This window comes from Haliaeetus leucocephalus, unplaced genomic scaffold, assembly GCF_000737465.1.
Source record: "Haliaeetus leucocephalus isolate CR32 unplaced genomic scaffold, Haliaeetus_leucocephalus-4.0 Scaffold184, whole genome shotgun sequence".
Lineage (NCBI taxonomy): Eukaryota > Metazoa > Chordata > Aves > Accipitriformes > Accipitridae > Haliaeetus > Haliaeetus leucocephalus.
The window spans coordinates 396,864-412,664 of NW_010972620.1; the positions used below are offsets into that span (position 1 = coordinate 396,864).

General features: G+C 36.5%; 1 protein-coding gene across 6 annotated transcripts in view; it reads left to right on the forward strand.

The window, feature by feature from the left end:
- Nucleotides 1-15,801, forward strand: part of ATE1 (arginyltransferase 1) — an 82,880-nt gene that overhangs the window by 43,688 nt on the left and 23,391 nt on the right. The window contains exon 11 of one of the 6 annotated variants that reach the window (XM_010564667.1): nt 3,326-3,692. The exons of the other annotated variants lie outside the window; for them this stretch is intronic. Coding sequence (XP_010562969.1) covers nt 3,326-3,346 — 21 coding nt within the window. The 3' untranslated portion in view covers nt 3,347-3,692. Of the gene's footprint in view, nt 1-3,325; nt 3,693-15,801 lie in introns of those variants that run through there. 6 annotated transcript variants of the gene reach the window in all.

The window sequence follows — 15,801 nt, forward strand, 5'->3', positions numbered from 1 at the left end:
ATCTGTCACTGAAGTGCAACTCATTGAAAGGCTGGTTAGTTTTATCTATGCATCACATTTATTGAGCCTGGCAACACTTGGGAGTATTGGATCTCTCATTTAACTTCAAATCTGATTGTTCTTATTGTATTCTTTCTTATTTTTGCTATTTTTTTTTCTGATTATATTAGCTCTAATTAGGCAATATTGTCAAGTGGAATTTATTTGGTCTGAAAGCCAGGAACTCCTGCTTTTCCTGGCTCTGCCAGATTTCACCTTGTGGTCTTTACAGTAGGAGCTGGCTGACAAGTCAGTTAATCTACACAAGAGATGTTTTTTCTCCAATTTTCCAGGAAAGATTTAATGGTAGATACTTTAATGAGGTCTGGTTTTACTAAGACCTCATTAATTTTACAGAGGTATCACAGTACACTTCTCTGAAGTGTTACATTTAATCTAGATGACAATTCATTATTTGGAATGATTATTTTCTTTGTCTGAGTTTGTTTAGCTGCTGACTGTACTGCGTCTCCAAGTAAAAGTATATTAATGAGGTTCTATTATTTATCCTCAATCCTGATATTAAACACAATGCTTCTAACAGTCTAGTTTGCAAAAAGTGCAACATCAGTGTTTGAATGGGAATGAGAGTCCCAGATTCCTATAGAGGGGAATGATTTGGAGCCAGGAGGGAAAAGTTGAATCATAGAAAAGTAGACTTGTCATGGCTATGGGGGATTATGTAGTCCATCCCCTTACTCCAATGCAGGTTCAACTATATTTGTATTAACTTTTAAGACCCATTGGACATATGCGTGCCAGAGGCCTCCCTTGACAAACTTACACACGTCTCCATGCATTGGTGGTTATATATTTATATATTCTTGTGCTTTATTAGTCTTCCCATTGAAATTCTTTTTCATAATGTCTGACCTCAACTTTTCTTCCTAAAGAATATTACATTTTGTCCTACCCACCATGCACATAAAAACCCATGATGGGTTTTTTGGTTGGTTTTGTTTTGTTTTGAACACCCTTCTTTCTAAACCTGGTGGCTGCCATCATGTGTCTTCTTGGGCTTGGGCTTCTCTAATTTTTGGTAAAAAACCCAACCAACCCCCCCCCCCCCCAATTCCTTCTTTTCTCCAAGTCTCATTTTTAAGCTTCTTGTCATTCTTTATGCTGTCTGGTGGATTTTCATCAACTTATGCATTTCTGTCCTAGAGAATGATGTCAAAAATTAGGCCTTCTGTCTAAGGCCCTCAGATGCTGAGGTCAGCTTCTATGGTTTGTTTATATGACATGAGTTATTGCCTTCGTTATACTAAAGAAGATGGTAGACTCTGGAGGCAAGGAGAAAGGGTGGAAAGGAGAAAAAATGGGAATTGTGTGACTACAAAGTTTTCAGAATGGGCTAAATTGGGATATGGGCCGAGTTATTCTTAGTGTTAAGGTTTGTGACTAAGTGACTATGAAAGCACATGTGTATATGCCCTTGGATCTTGCTGCTGTTCATTCTGGTTTAGCTAAGTATCTGTTAAAAGTTACATTTTTCAGTATTCAAAGTTTGTGGAGCCTGGCAGGCTCTTGGATGGTGCTGTGTTTTCACAAAGACTATCATGAGGGCACTGGAGCTGTGAGAGATTGCACAGAGCAGGGCCCCAAGCAGAAGGGTCAATGGAGAAGTGAAATATTTTTGTTACAGCTTCTTTAAACCTTTTTCTTAATCTAATAAAATCAGTTCCCAAAGGCTTTCAAAGGTTACCTTATTGGGGAGGCCTAGCGAGACCTGGGAGCTTGGCGAACTGTTGTCTTTTGAGTATGAAATTAAAAAAAACAACATAAAACCCCCTTGCTGTTTCCAGACGCTGCCGTGAGGTTTCTGCTTATCATGTGAGAGAGTTAACCACTGCCAAAACCTTTTATTTTGTTTGGTTGTTTCCAATTGAATAACTGAACTGTTTTAAAAGGAATGACTGAAACTGTTAAGAGTAGTTATTTGCTATGTTAGATGTGTGGGATAATTTTGGGATTCTTACTAGAAAGGTTTCAAGGGAGTAGATCATCTTTTTTAATAGAATATTATAGTTTCCTTCCTTCCCCTTTCTTGTTTGGAACAAAAATGTTTTCACAAATAACACTGAGCTAGAATGACAAAAAAAGGGTATGAAAATGACCCCATTGTCAACTAATTGAAGAAGAATGGGTTCGTGGAGCAAAAGTACACAGGAACCAAATTCTCTGTTCGTCCCAACACAAATGCACTGTTGTTCGGTGAATGGACAGAAGACAAGATGAGCTTTTTGTTCCACTGATCTATTGATTTTATTTATTTATTTAAAATACTAAGGCTCGTGTTCTGAAGGGCTACCTATTGCTAATATGGTCAGTAAGGTTGATCCATGATTTATTTTATGAATTTCTTTTTGTTTTTTACATTATTTCAATTTTACTCTTTACCACTTGGCATTGTGTGGCATGCTATTAATTGTTTTTAATTATCTTACATTCAGGGGGAAGGGGAGGAAGGTGGAGAGATGTTAACAGTATATTTTGGGGGGGGCTTGCTACTCTTTGCATCCTCCATTTATGTCATACAGTGGCATTGAAGGACATTGAAGGCTGTAGTGCCGCCTGAGAGCCAGAGCGCCTGTCCCAAGTTCTGCCCCTGCTTCTCACTTTGGGCAATCTGAGGACGCTGTGCAGGAAGATCAAGTTGGGAATGTCTCCATAGGGAGAAGCTTTGGGGCTGTTCCACCACAATTCCTGCTAATTTAGGTGTGGCATTGAGAAAGGATCCAAGGGACAGCACCTGTGCAGCCTAAATTATTGGAAGATGGTATTTTATGTTTTTCTCATAAATTGTGTGCTTCTAATGGAGCTCGATTTGTAAGCCCTGACTGAAACTTTGTTTTAGAAGATAAATTGGTTTTTCTCAGAACTGTATCAATTTTGCTGTTTGTTGCTGATGATGGTTTAATGGATTTATAAGCACAAAATAATTCTCTATCAGTGGCAGATGGTAAAGAAACTGTATGTTAAATGTCTTCATGATTGCATTGATGACTGAATTGTTAGTCCTCAAATGCCTGTACTAACAGCCCCACTTTCTGATGAAGTTTTAAATGATAGTACGTCTGCCTCCTTTACTTGTGACATTGGAAGAAGTTAGTGTGATGATCCAAGAAAAAAGATGCTGATATTCCTCAAGCCAATACCCATTAAGTTGGAAAAGTTGCAAACTGCCACAAAAATATCTAAAATCTTTAGTATGCTACAAGCTAAATTCTGGGTAAGATGGGCTTTCTTTAATCCTCTTGCCTCTGTGGTTATTGCATGTCTTTAGAGCAACAACAAACAAGAATGAGTGTGAACCTTCTCCTGCGAGTCTCTTAAATCTGCAGATATTGTTCCTTCCCTGAGGTTTATGGACTCTTTCTGGGTTTATGGCCAAATCTTTGGTTCCTGCCTGCGTTAAGTTGCTTGGACAGTGCAACGCCAAGAGAAAACTTCCCTAAAGGGGCAGCTGGAGACCTGCAGGGGATGGTGGTGGAGTTGGAATGTACCATGCTTCTGCCAAGCCTCATCAGCACAACGGCCTCCCAGGATCCAGTGTGAGCTGCTGTACATCGAAACAGCTTTAGATGCCACCAAAGCTGCCTAGGAGGCAGAAAAATTTAGAAACATTTTTGGACACTGTCCTTCAGATGTGTAGATCTGGGTTAAACTATTGTGTCAATATTAAGTGGCATATGATGCTCAGCATACAAGGATTTATTATACTTTGCTCTCTATTTTAGAAATGTGTTACAAATTCATGGAAGTACATGAAACTGCTTTTCTGCTTCAAGATATGCATGCACATGAATGCAGTGTGGAGTTTTATTGATTTTAAAATAAAGCAAGGTGATTGCCTGGGCAGTTTTTAATTATTTTTACTCTGAAAAGTGAGGATTATAAACTGTTAGAATGTCAACAAAGTGCTTGATTTTTGTAAGTGCAGTTCTAATTTTAATACTCCCCTAATGCTGTGTTTGGATGTATGTTTAATATACCCTTGAATTACCAGGTTTTGGTATGATCAGGACTTAATGTAGTATATAGTATAGTTACTGATTCCAACCCATTTGCCTTCAAACTTGTGTTCTTTTGTGAAGGTGATTATAAAGAAAACAGTTTCCAAACATCTGGCATTAAGAGAAAACTGAAATGTTGATGTTTCAGCTCAGAGACTTTGGGGATACATAACGTTAAACATGCAAGTAGACATTCGTGTACCTTTTAGTGGTAGTAATTCAGATGAAAGCATAATAGTGAATCTGTTCTAACCAACTATGAGAATACTGTTGAACTTGGGCAGTTTTACAGAGCTGCAAGCATGCACGTGTGCATTTATATTGCTAATAGATGCAAAAGCTGCATGCAGAATTACTGCTACAGAATTTGCTACTCTTATTTCATTTTGTTCCGTTTGGTGTAATGAAAATGGACTTACTTGACAAGAATTCCAGTTCTGTAAGTCTAATATTTTGTTTATAATTAAGGAGACAGAATTCATTAACAGAACAAGGAGTTTGAAAACGAGTCAATGCAAGAAGAACATGTTGAAAGGAGACAATTATTTTTACTGCATTATATCCTCAGGCAGTTGTTATTCCCTGCAAAATAGCTTAACAAAAGTTCAATACATCTCTCTATCTAGCCATATTTTCTCTGTCTTATTCCTACATTAGTGTTCCTATATTTGGGTTCTTTCCCCACTTTCTTATGTTTACTATGCTCCCAGAGGGACTGAGATGCATTGAAGCCCAGAAACTGGGGTGCTCTCAGTTTAGTATTTCTTCTGGCAACTAATGTGGCTACAGCCTGTGTTTCAGTTTCAAGTGTTAAGGAGGAGAAGATGAACGGAAGCTGGTATGGGCTGTGGTGGCAGTTCAGGTTCTGCTGTCTGCAGCATTGGGGTTTTTGGCTGGTTTTGGCTCTTTACAGTAGATGTTTGTGTGCGCTGTAGGGGAGGTGTGATGCCTGGCTGCTCTGCTTTATGCATTTCCAGTTTTGGAGACCACATACCATGTCTTCTATGGTGACAAAACTTAACACATTTTTGCAGTACAGATTTTTGTCTCGTTTTAAGACCGTTCCAGTGAGATCAGTAATGGCTTGAGTTCAGACGTGTGGTTTGTGAGCTCCACATGCTGAGATGGTCCCAAGGTGAAGTAGGATGGTCTCCTGCTGAGAACTGACTGCTCGGAGAGCACAGAGAGGCTTTGTTTACAAATTCTCTTCTCCCAGCAAACAAAGCAGGCTTGTTTAATAAACACTTAACAAACAAAATGGACCTACAATTAGAATGCTTATTTAATGAATGAAAATTTACTATGAAAATAAACATTTTTAGGGACAATAGAAGAAACTTCTTTTAAAGTGCAATTCTTTTGACAGTCCAACATTTTTGTACAGATACTTCTTGGTACTTCGTACAGATAGCTGTTGCTTTACTTGCTGTTAAGGTTTAAGTTCTAACACATGCTTGGAATACTGTGGTAAAGCGAGTCTTTTTATTTATTTATTCATTTTATAATCTGCAGATGTAAGGGAGACAAGTAGGTTTAGATTTTTTGGCAGAGGTGTGTTACTGTATCCTGATAATATAAATTGTAGTCACTTAGACACTGAAATTTATCATTGTCTTATTTTCTCCTTCAGATTTTTAGTCTGAATAACATTTTTGTGTGTGTTAAGGATGTGTTAACTTGAATTTCACAGTATTATTTAGTCACGATCCCGCAGAAATGAAGTTTTTACTAATAAGCTTTCCTGTGCTGTCCACTTTGTCCTACAACATTACTCTTTTCTACTATCCTAAGATTGTTGTTAACACCTATTTGTGTATAGGTACCACTGTTGTTGAAGTTGTTTCTTCAATATTGGGTTGTGTGTATTTCAGCATTGAATGACCAAAGGTAAATTATTTGGCTTTTACTATTGTTTTTTATTGTTGGGCTTGAAAAAACATGTCAAGTATACCATAAATTGATAGAAAGCCTTAAAGTTATAAATCTTGTACTGTTCTGAATCATCAATTCAGAATATTATTTCTTGTTTTTAAATGTATGAAAGCAAATAGAAATGAAAAATGCTGGAGTGGCAATTTTTAAAGTGACATTGTTTTTCAACATGATTTAGTGGCATAAATACTATAAATGCTTTTGAAAATTGCACATAGCATATCTTAATCTAAAGCCAACATCTAGCATCTGAATTCTTAATTAGGAGTATATTTCAACTTGTGAATATCACTGTTTCACAATTTGAAAAGCTGTCAATTAGTCTAGTATTTATTATGTCTTCAAAAATTCCACAGACTGAGTCAGTAGCTGGGCATGAAGGTGAAGTATGAAATTATTTATTCAGTATAAGGCTACCATCAGCCCAGACTTTCCTGGGTAGGTCTTATTTTCTTGCCCTCAGAGTCTTGTCTGGATAGATTTTTGGCAAGTTCAGTGTGTTTCTAGCTGAGTTTTTGGAAACCCTATTAGATGCAGAAGTGGGACTTTGGGAAAGCCTAGTACAGAGGTAGTATTCCTGGTGGTGGTTTGATGGGTATAGGTGGTAAGGGAAAGATAGATCTGATGTGTAAGGCTGAGCAGAAGAAGGGGCACTGAGTAGCAAGTGCTAGCCTGTGCTCTGAGGGGCTCTTGGGTGGTTGAGTGGGATGAAGGGTTGAGTTTTGGAGCTGGGAGAAGAGAAGGTTTGGGGCACCAGGGAAAACTCTTTTAGGAGAGTTGTTGGAGAGACGCTAGGAAAGATGGGGAAAGCTTGGACACTGATGAGCACTGGTGCTTGCTGGGGAAAACAGCACAAGGTCTTGCAGGTAACCACAGAACACAATGGCTATAATGGGGAGTTTGATCTGAAGATAGACATACAGGCAAAGAGTTGTCAAAAGCATTAAAAATACAGAGAAATTAACGGACAGGAAGAAACGCAGGTTTCTGTGTGCCCTGTTGGTGCACAGTGAACAGTTTTATCCAGAAGCTGAGAATCTGCAGCTGGGTTAAGTTGCAAGAGCAGTGCATGTGTTATGCATGTATAAAAAGAGTAAATTGGAGACTTCATAGATACCTGAAAAGTAAATACTGTATCTTGCTGTAGAATATATCTGCTTTTCTCTTGTGTCGTCCTTTAGAATTACTGCTTTAAAAGATGAGAAAAAAACAAATTTGAGTTGAAGTGAGTCATATGAGTGAGGGTAGCAGGTTTAGCCCCTGTTTCCTTTTAATCATCACAAAAGATTAAAAAGTTAATTTGCATTGGTTTACTTTTTGGTACATCATAATTACAGTCAATGTTTTTAAAAAATAAAAAATTATGCACACTGCCCTCACACCTATTTCTGTTGTGCTGGTGGTTTAGTTCTGGTGAATGTTAACTTTCTGGTTCCCTGTGCAGTTGTACAGAAAAATGTTTTAAAATATGCTCACTTTCATTTAAATTCTATCAATTTAATTTTGTGTTTGGATTTTTTTTTTCTATTAAATAAACATGGTCTGTAGTGTTTTTACTTTGATAACTAGATAGTAGAAGCCTCTTTGACAGGGCATTGATTTAGCTTTCCTGTGGAGTATGTCTGTAGGCAGCTTAGATGAATGCTGTTCTTTTAGATATGACTCCAGCTAGTGAGGTATTAATGAATGTTTAAAGCTATTTGATATCGATGTGACAATTTTGTGTATGTAAGTGTAAAGTGTGAGTATGATATATTAGGCTGTGCATATTTTCCTGTGATTATTTCACTTTATGTTAAATGTAAGAAAATAAACTTAATACTAAATTTCATACATTTAATTTAATGAACTTAAAAAATACTGTCAGTTTATGGCAACTCTTCAAGAGAAAGATACAGGATCCACATGACTGAAACACTCACTACTTTTACTTTTTTTCTTTTTTTTTTCTTTTGCTTCTCACAGCTGCCAAAATAAACTTCTTTTGAGATAGACCTAAGTCAACATAGTTGGTGTGTCTCTAATGAAGCATTCCTCTTGAGGCCCCTACTTGGGTTTTATCTTCTTGTCATATTTTTTTTTTAATCTTTCTTTCCAAGTGTAATGATAGGGTCGTCTTAAGAATTTCTGCTGCAGATTTAAAGTAAACAAGTTCCATTTCAGTAATCAGACAATTTTTATTCCCCAAGACCTTTGTTTTTTGAAGTAAAAAGGCAACGTGTATTACATTTTTTTCCTGTAATATACTTGATATTTTTTTAAGTTGTTGAAAAATTGGCTGAAATTCAGAGAAGCTAGTATTCATCAAATGTACAAGCTTAACTCTTCTTTCTTATTATTTTCCACTCAAGCTTTCTCAAAAGTTGCTACTTTTTTTAGGATTCTTGAGTAGCTTCTCTATGGACAAGATGAATACTAGCTTTCAGCTTCAGAAGTATATCTGTGTGGTACCATCTTTAATTAGCTTGTTCCCAACCAGATTTTTAATGGCAATTTCCAGTAAATGTTAGCTGGTTTTATATATTTTATTTAAAATCACAAAATCATGTTTTCTCCTGTAAAATTTTTGAACATATGGCTGTTTTAAATTCATAAGGAATCTCAGTCTCTAAATGTGTACAAATAAACCTTGAATTAGGAACATTCTTTGGAATTTCAGTCTTGTGTTAATGTCACTATTCTGCCAGTTTAGTATCACTGATGCTAAATATTAGTAAACGAGAGAGATAAAATGGCAATAATTGAAGGTATGTAATGTTTTAATATTCTTGGTGGCAGTGTCTGGAATTCCAGCCAAAATGTACCGTAGAGTTTTCCTGTAAGTACCATCCCATGTCAGTATCTCATATTTTTGTATGCCAAACACAAAGTTTATGTAGCAACACTGAAAGCTAAACTTAGTTTCAGTAGTCTATTTTAATAAAATGCTATTGTGTACAGCATAGATTAGCAGATATAAACAAAAAAGAAATAATTTTTTAAAAAAAAAGAACCTTGGAAAACATAAAAAGGCAAAATAGATACATCGAAAGTTTGATGATGTAAAAGTACTTAGAAAACATGCTTAAAAAGTGACCCTGATTTTATGTAAGCTTTTTTGAGTAGCGATGTACTTGTAATATTTCTCTTTGTTTCTCAGTTTCGGGAGTTGTCTTCATATTTGTCTGTCATTTGGATATTATTATTTCAGCTTTGGCTAAACAGCCAGCCAACTTAAGGCAGTTCAGAATCCATAAATTTGCTGTTTCTGTCATCAAAAGTCTGGAACCCAGGGACAAATAGCTGTTGTAGGGTAAACAATACATCTTATTGGTCTTGAAGGGACCATTTTGTAATGTTTTGCACTGTTGTCTCAACAGTGTGAAACATCATATACACGGCAAATTCAGCCTAGTAGCATTCACTGTTTAGATTAAGCTTACTGAAATCTAAGAACAGCAAATGTAGAACCTGTATGTATGTATGTATCTACCCATCTATCTTTCTTACTCGGAAAACAATGAGTGAGAACAGATGTGGGGTGGGAATAGGCACAGATATTTAATGGCTTGTGTCCAAGTTCAGAAATGTTACTGTACGCTAGGCATCCATTGGCTTGAGTAAATCTCAAAATGCAAAGAATATGAACATAAAAGACTAACAACTGCCCCCCTGCAAAAATTATCTTAAAATTATCTTTTTGTAAGTATTCATTTAAATATGTGTTTGTCTATCTAGTCATCAAAGAGATGTTAAAAGTATAGTTTTTATGATGTAATTCCTGAATGTATGGATTTTTTTCGTCTTTTGTGCAAGCCTAATCGCTGGCTTTATTCCAGATATATTGGCTTTAATGTGGTGACTTCAGATAGAGTGGCTTTAGTTGCTTAGAATGAGCAATGGAAAAATCTCACTTACTGGTCTTTATAAATGAAAAACAATTCTTGGCAAGAAGTCTTGGAGGAGAGAGCAGTGCTTGAAAGTGGTTGACAGAGTATGCCCAGAGCTGTGCGTTATCTTCAGCTCTGGAGAGTTGCATCCCAAGCTGATAAAACAGAGATGATAAATGTCTGCTGTGCACACATCACTTCTGGAGCAGCCTTCCACGACAGTGAAGCGAAAGTCTCTTGAGCATAGTAATTACTGTTAACTTTTAAACTTGAAACCAGAATTATCTTGTTGATTAATATGGTGGTGTTAGAGACGATAATGGGATCTGTTTGAGTATGGTCATGGATATACGTTATCTCAAGCAGCACTTTGTTGGCTTCTTGGATCTTGCTGATGGTACATTTGTATATCAATGTGCAGCAGTTCATAGCTTGGATCTTGTGACATAAACATCCACAGCTTCCCTTAGCATGTTATACTCAACGAGTGGAGGGAAAGATAATGTTGGCGTATAAAGGAGGAAGAAGAGCTGGACAGAGTTAGAGACTAAAGGGGAAAGGAAAAAAAACCCCGAAACCTGTCCCAAATTTTCCCTTTTTTCCTCAATGGAAAGCAATTTTTTCTCTAGCAGTCCATGAGCCTTTTCAGACGCCTGTTGGCCATTTTCCAGTATCAAAAGCAAGCTAGAAAGTGTTAAATATTTCAGATGATTTTTATGAAAGAGGACAAGGTGAAAGCAGCTATTTAGAGTGTACACTGAGTTATGAAGATAGCAGAATCCAAACAATTCGGGAGATTCCTAGGAATAGCATGTGTTGGGTAAACAAAGAAATGATAATACTTTCCGAATGTATTTCGAGGGTGGGGGGGTGACGTATTTCTTTGTAAGTGCTTCTGTGCAGACCACCCTAGGCAAATAAAGTGCTGAGATTTACCTGAAATCTGAGTGGAATTTAAGATTAATTTATTTTAGGATATTGAGCATGAATCTTGGCTGTCTTCCTTTTTGTCTTTTACTCATTATCTTAATCTGTTTTACACTTACCTGAGATATTTTATTTACCTGAGAGACACTATGAAAACCTTCTGAAACACTAACATTTTTTTAGATTTAGTGGAGAACAGCTAAGTGTGAATATGTAGTCAATATTTGTAGGAAACTTTGTTTCCTACTAGTTGTAAGACATGTAGGAATCAAGTGCCACAACTATTTTCTCCTTGGAAACAGGTTATCGTTAGTTATTTCTGTTAATACGTTACATTGAATTGGAAAATAAACAGAGAAGAGGTGAAAGCTGGCAAATTATACCATTGCTTTGGTCAGTCAGTTTAAAGATTATTGGGGCACATTTATATGAAAATAGCAAAAAAAGTAATGTCATAACAAATTAGCTGACCTAAGTAAGTGTTGGTATACTTCTCCAAATACAACTTCAAATGATGTTTACATTTCACTTACGGGAAGCCAAACAATATAGGAGAATGTGGTTGTTTGAGATGTGTTGGGAACTGCGTTACAGCTCCCTGGCTGGCCTGTAGAATTCCCATTACACAGGTTTTGTGCCTGTGATAGTGTAACCAAAAGAATGAGAATCGGCACAGCTTTTTGAAGAGGAAGGACTAGCACTTCATATACTTCTCTGAAGTAGTTTGAGTTCTGTGAGCTACAAAATGAATTTTGGTTATTATTCATAACATCTTTTAAGGATTATAATGCATTATTCTTTATTAAAACAGAAAGGTGGCTAAGCGCTCAAGAATGCAGCTCTGGTTGGTTGCGTAATTAATTCAAAGTTTGCAGTTTGGAGAAAATAAGTTTGATACTGGCAGTGCAGTATCAGGCAGTCTGTGCACATGCAGCTGCGGACCACACGGTTAAATCCAGCTTGTTGTTACTTACTCATCGAGTTACCTACAAAGTACATATTGGCTGATTTAACTCCTCTTTGGTATATGCTTTCTCGTGTGCTGGATACTTTTTGATGATAAATCTGAACTCTTCAGCCAGCTCTTATTGATAAATAAAGCTGCTTGCTTTATTCCGTATTTATTAATCTTAGGGTTTTTTTGTTTGTTTAAAAAGATAAACCAAAGCGACTATGAGGTGGGAGTGAATTTGTGTAGGTTGTTTTGGGGTGGGTTTTTTTTTTGTTGTTGTCTTTAAGTCTTTCAGGCTTTCCACAGATGGATCCCACGTGAGTGACTGCGGACGGTTGGAAGCACAGATTCCGATGTTACGCTCTTTGTCCCCCCCGGCACTGGCTCATTGCGCGGGTGCAGCGTGGCATGGTCCAACCTCCGTCTGTGAAAACACAGCAGTTAAAGTTACTTGCAAAGGACTCTCCTGGGGATCGATAAAGTCTATTTCTGTTTATGTAATGAAATCAGGGAGCAAGGGTCTGCTGTAGTACTTTGCTGATGGGATTCCAGAGGGGTTGTCTTTCAATGAAAAGACTGAATTTAATAAATCTGTAGTCTGGTGTGCTCTTTCTCGGGTGGTGCTGCCTTGCTCTAATGGATTGCTGTTGATAATTTGGGGTTACTTTGTTTACATAGTCTGAGAGCTTCTTTTTAAGCAGCTGGCTGGGAATGGAGATGAAGGCAGTCTTAATTCACTTTTAATAAAAGATCAATGGGTTTATTGTGAAAAAATAGAATACAGATGTAAACTGTACCTGATAAAAGAATTAAATGTGTGTTTAACCTTCCTATTTTGTTTTTTCAGTGCTACTGGTGCTTGACCTTCTTCGTTTTCGAGACTATTCTCTTTCTTCGTAGTTTCACATTTTAAATTTTACTTAGGCTACAAAAACAAACTCCGCTGGTGTTTTTCATCTGAAGTGCTTACCAAATCCCTCAGATTTTACAAAATATTTAAAAAGTAATCTCGAGACTAAAGTCTCATTAAAACATTTGCCCTTCCTGTGGAACAAAAGTTCAGAGTAGTTCTGGTCGATTCTGACTTGGAAACTGTAAAACAAAAAATTTCATGGTGTGAAGTATTAATTTAGGCTTGGCAGCCTCAATGTAAAATTTATTTCCAGAAGCTTCCAATTAAAATGCAGCATGCTTAATAGTATAAGGGAAAGCACCTTAAAGACTCTTTCTTTTATATTATATGGGAGGAAAAATGCCCCAAACATTAGTGAGAATAAAATGTCTTGGAGGTATTTTTTTATGAAACAGTCACATTTATATTGCAATGAGTTGACTTGGTAGAAGAAACCACATACTCAGGAATTTCTTAGCTATGCTAATTTTCAGTATTGCTTTTTAATCAAGCCATTTGATAGATTAGTCAGATATTTATAAAGATGCAATTATTTTCTTTTGGTTTTCTTTATGTCTTTATTATACCTTGTGCTCTCCTGCTCCTTGAACAATGCAGTTTGGATGCGTTCCCCCTGTGGCCCTTTCCCGTTTCAAAGGAGAGAAAACAAAATTGGGAAGAGGACAGATTGACTAGGATAGTTATGTAAGAGGATGCGTTAAAGAATTTAGGTCCCTTCAGACTGATGGAGGTACCATATTTGTCTGTAACATCATAAGTTGCATGGTGATAAGGCAACGATTGTTCACTGCATTTCTGTAATAGAAGTAGGAATGGTCATCAAACAAAACTACAGTTTGCAGATTGAAGTAAATCAAAGCAGTTGTTTAGGATTCTTGAATGGCAAAACGCATTATTACTGAAGTTACTTGGTTGTGGAGGGATCTGTGCTGCAAACTGTTGGAGGTCAAGAGAATATTGGCAGAGTAACACTATATGGTTATACTGTTCTTTTGGTCTTCACTGAGTATTTCCTATCAATGTCAGTCAGAGATGGGATATTTGACTGTACCATGGACATCTGGTATGATCTGCAGTGGCTGTTATAACAGCTCAAAATGTGTTAATATTCTGCCTCAAGAAGGGTGTTTGTGGATGTCCATGAAAATTTTACACAGCATCAAAAGTAATGAAATTTTAGGCAAATGCATTTTTTTATTTCCAAAAACATTTCAAAATAGCACATTTTATGTCTTGTTGGATATTTCTCAACAAAATGTAGATGACAGACATATGGGCAGTTGTATATTGACAGAGTGCATTTCATCAGCAGGTGGTATTGGATTTAAGAAGCTGAAATGTAAGACAAGTGCTTAGGGATGGTCTGTAACATGATACATTTTGTTGAAAGTCTTGTAGTTAAGTATTCCCAAGATGGTCTGGACAGCATAAACAGTGCTACTGTGCAGGAGCTTTTATATTATGACATAAAAGAAAGCAAAATGTTTTCAGTTGTGGAATTTTACCATAGACAGAATTACTTCTGAAATGTGTGCTAATTTAATCTGAAGCCAAAGAGAAATGATTTTCAAAACCAGTTTTGCAAATCTGATGAAGTTCTACTGTGATAAATAGCTCTGCAGCAGTTCACTTCAGGAGATCCCCTTTCTATTTTGGATTTATGTTGTATGTATACTGCAAATCAGCAATATTAAGAATAAGAAGGAATATAAATAGTATGCTTAGAGGCAATTTTTTAGATGATGTAATCATTTTAGAGTGAATAATGAAATTTGAATATTTTTCTTGAAGTACAGGTGCTCCTGTACATGAGGCAGAATCTGGCTGGGTTCTCAGGTTCACATTTTTTCACAGTCCAGGAATAAGGAGAGAGAGGGAAAAAAAAAAAAGTGAGATGGATTCATAGTTGTTTATTTTCATATTGAGGTTTTAAACGTTTTTAAGAAAGTAAGTAAATTGAGAGTAAGTGCTTAGGGGAGGGGGGAAAAAAAAAGGCAAAAGCCCTTAGAAATTATTGCATTGATTTAAGAAATTCTGTGGATTCCCTTTTTAATTCTGTCAATACAGACACAGTGCCAATGCTGTTCATTGGGAAATTCGCCTCAGTATGTCTCTGTGTTCCCATTTCCTCCATGAAATGAGTCATGGGATATGGGTTTAACCAGTAGTGTAAATAAAATGCCTTTACGTGAGAAGTATCTTCTAGTATTTTTGGAAATACTTTTAGAAAGGGAGGATATTGAAGAGCATCAATGGCTTGTTTAATTTTTACCTCTAATTACATTGTGTGTTACTGGCCAGTGATGTCTCATCACCTCAGCCTCACATATCTTCAGGGAAGTTTAGTAACAAGAGTCTAAATTTGGGGGGAAGAAAACATCTAAAGGAGGTCACCTCAGAGCTATTTCTTTTTTCTCTTCTAGGTAGGGTATTTCGACACCCAAAATAAATACTGAATCTACAGTGATGGATCGGATAATCAATTTTTCCCATTACTGTTTTGCTCAGTACTAAAGAAACTCTTTTTTCTTATAACCAAACTAGTAATGCAGCAATGCAGTTAATTTTATACATCCCATTTTATGACAGAATATGACATTGTAGAATTAATTGGGAAATTTAGAATAGGGCTGCATAGTGATATGATTTTCACGTGTGGGATTCACAAATGTGATACATTTCAAGATGTAGGGGGGCAGTATCTTATAGGAAAACTGTAAGTGGTTGAGCAATCTTTACTTACAGCCACGAGTATACCCATGCTACTAGGAAAGACTAAATTGCCACCTTGTAATTTCTGTGCCTAAGCGACAGCTCTGAAAGATGGTTACTTGGCTATTTCTGCCTTCTTGGCCAGTTGAGAAAATGTCTTTAAATCAACAAGTAATTATGTTCTTTATTTATTTATTTATTTATTTTTTAAAATCTGACTGAAAAGGCTTATGTTTTTCCCCAAGTCCTTAAATTGTTTATCTGAGTAATGGTGACTAAAAGTGTTCTTTAAGCATTACTTTCACATACCTTTCAACTACTTCTGTTTAGATAGCGTAACATTTCAAAGTGGTTTATTTAATAATGTCATTTCCATTCTCTGGCTTTAGAGGATTTTATAAGGCCTTGCGGTTTAAGGTTCTGCATGGAAGTGGAGGGATA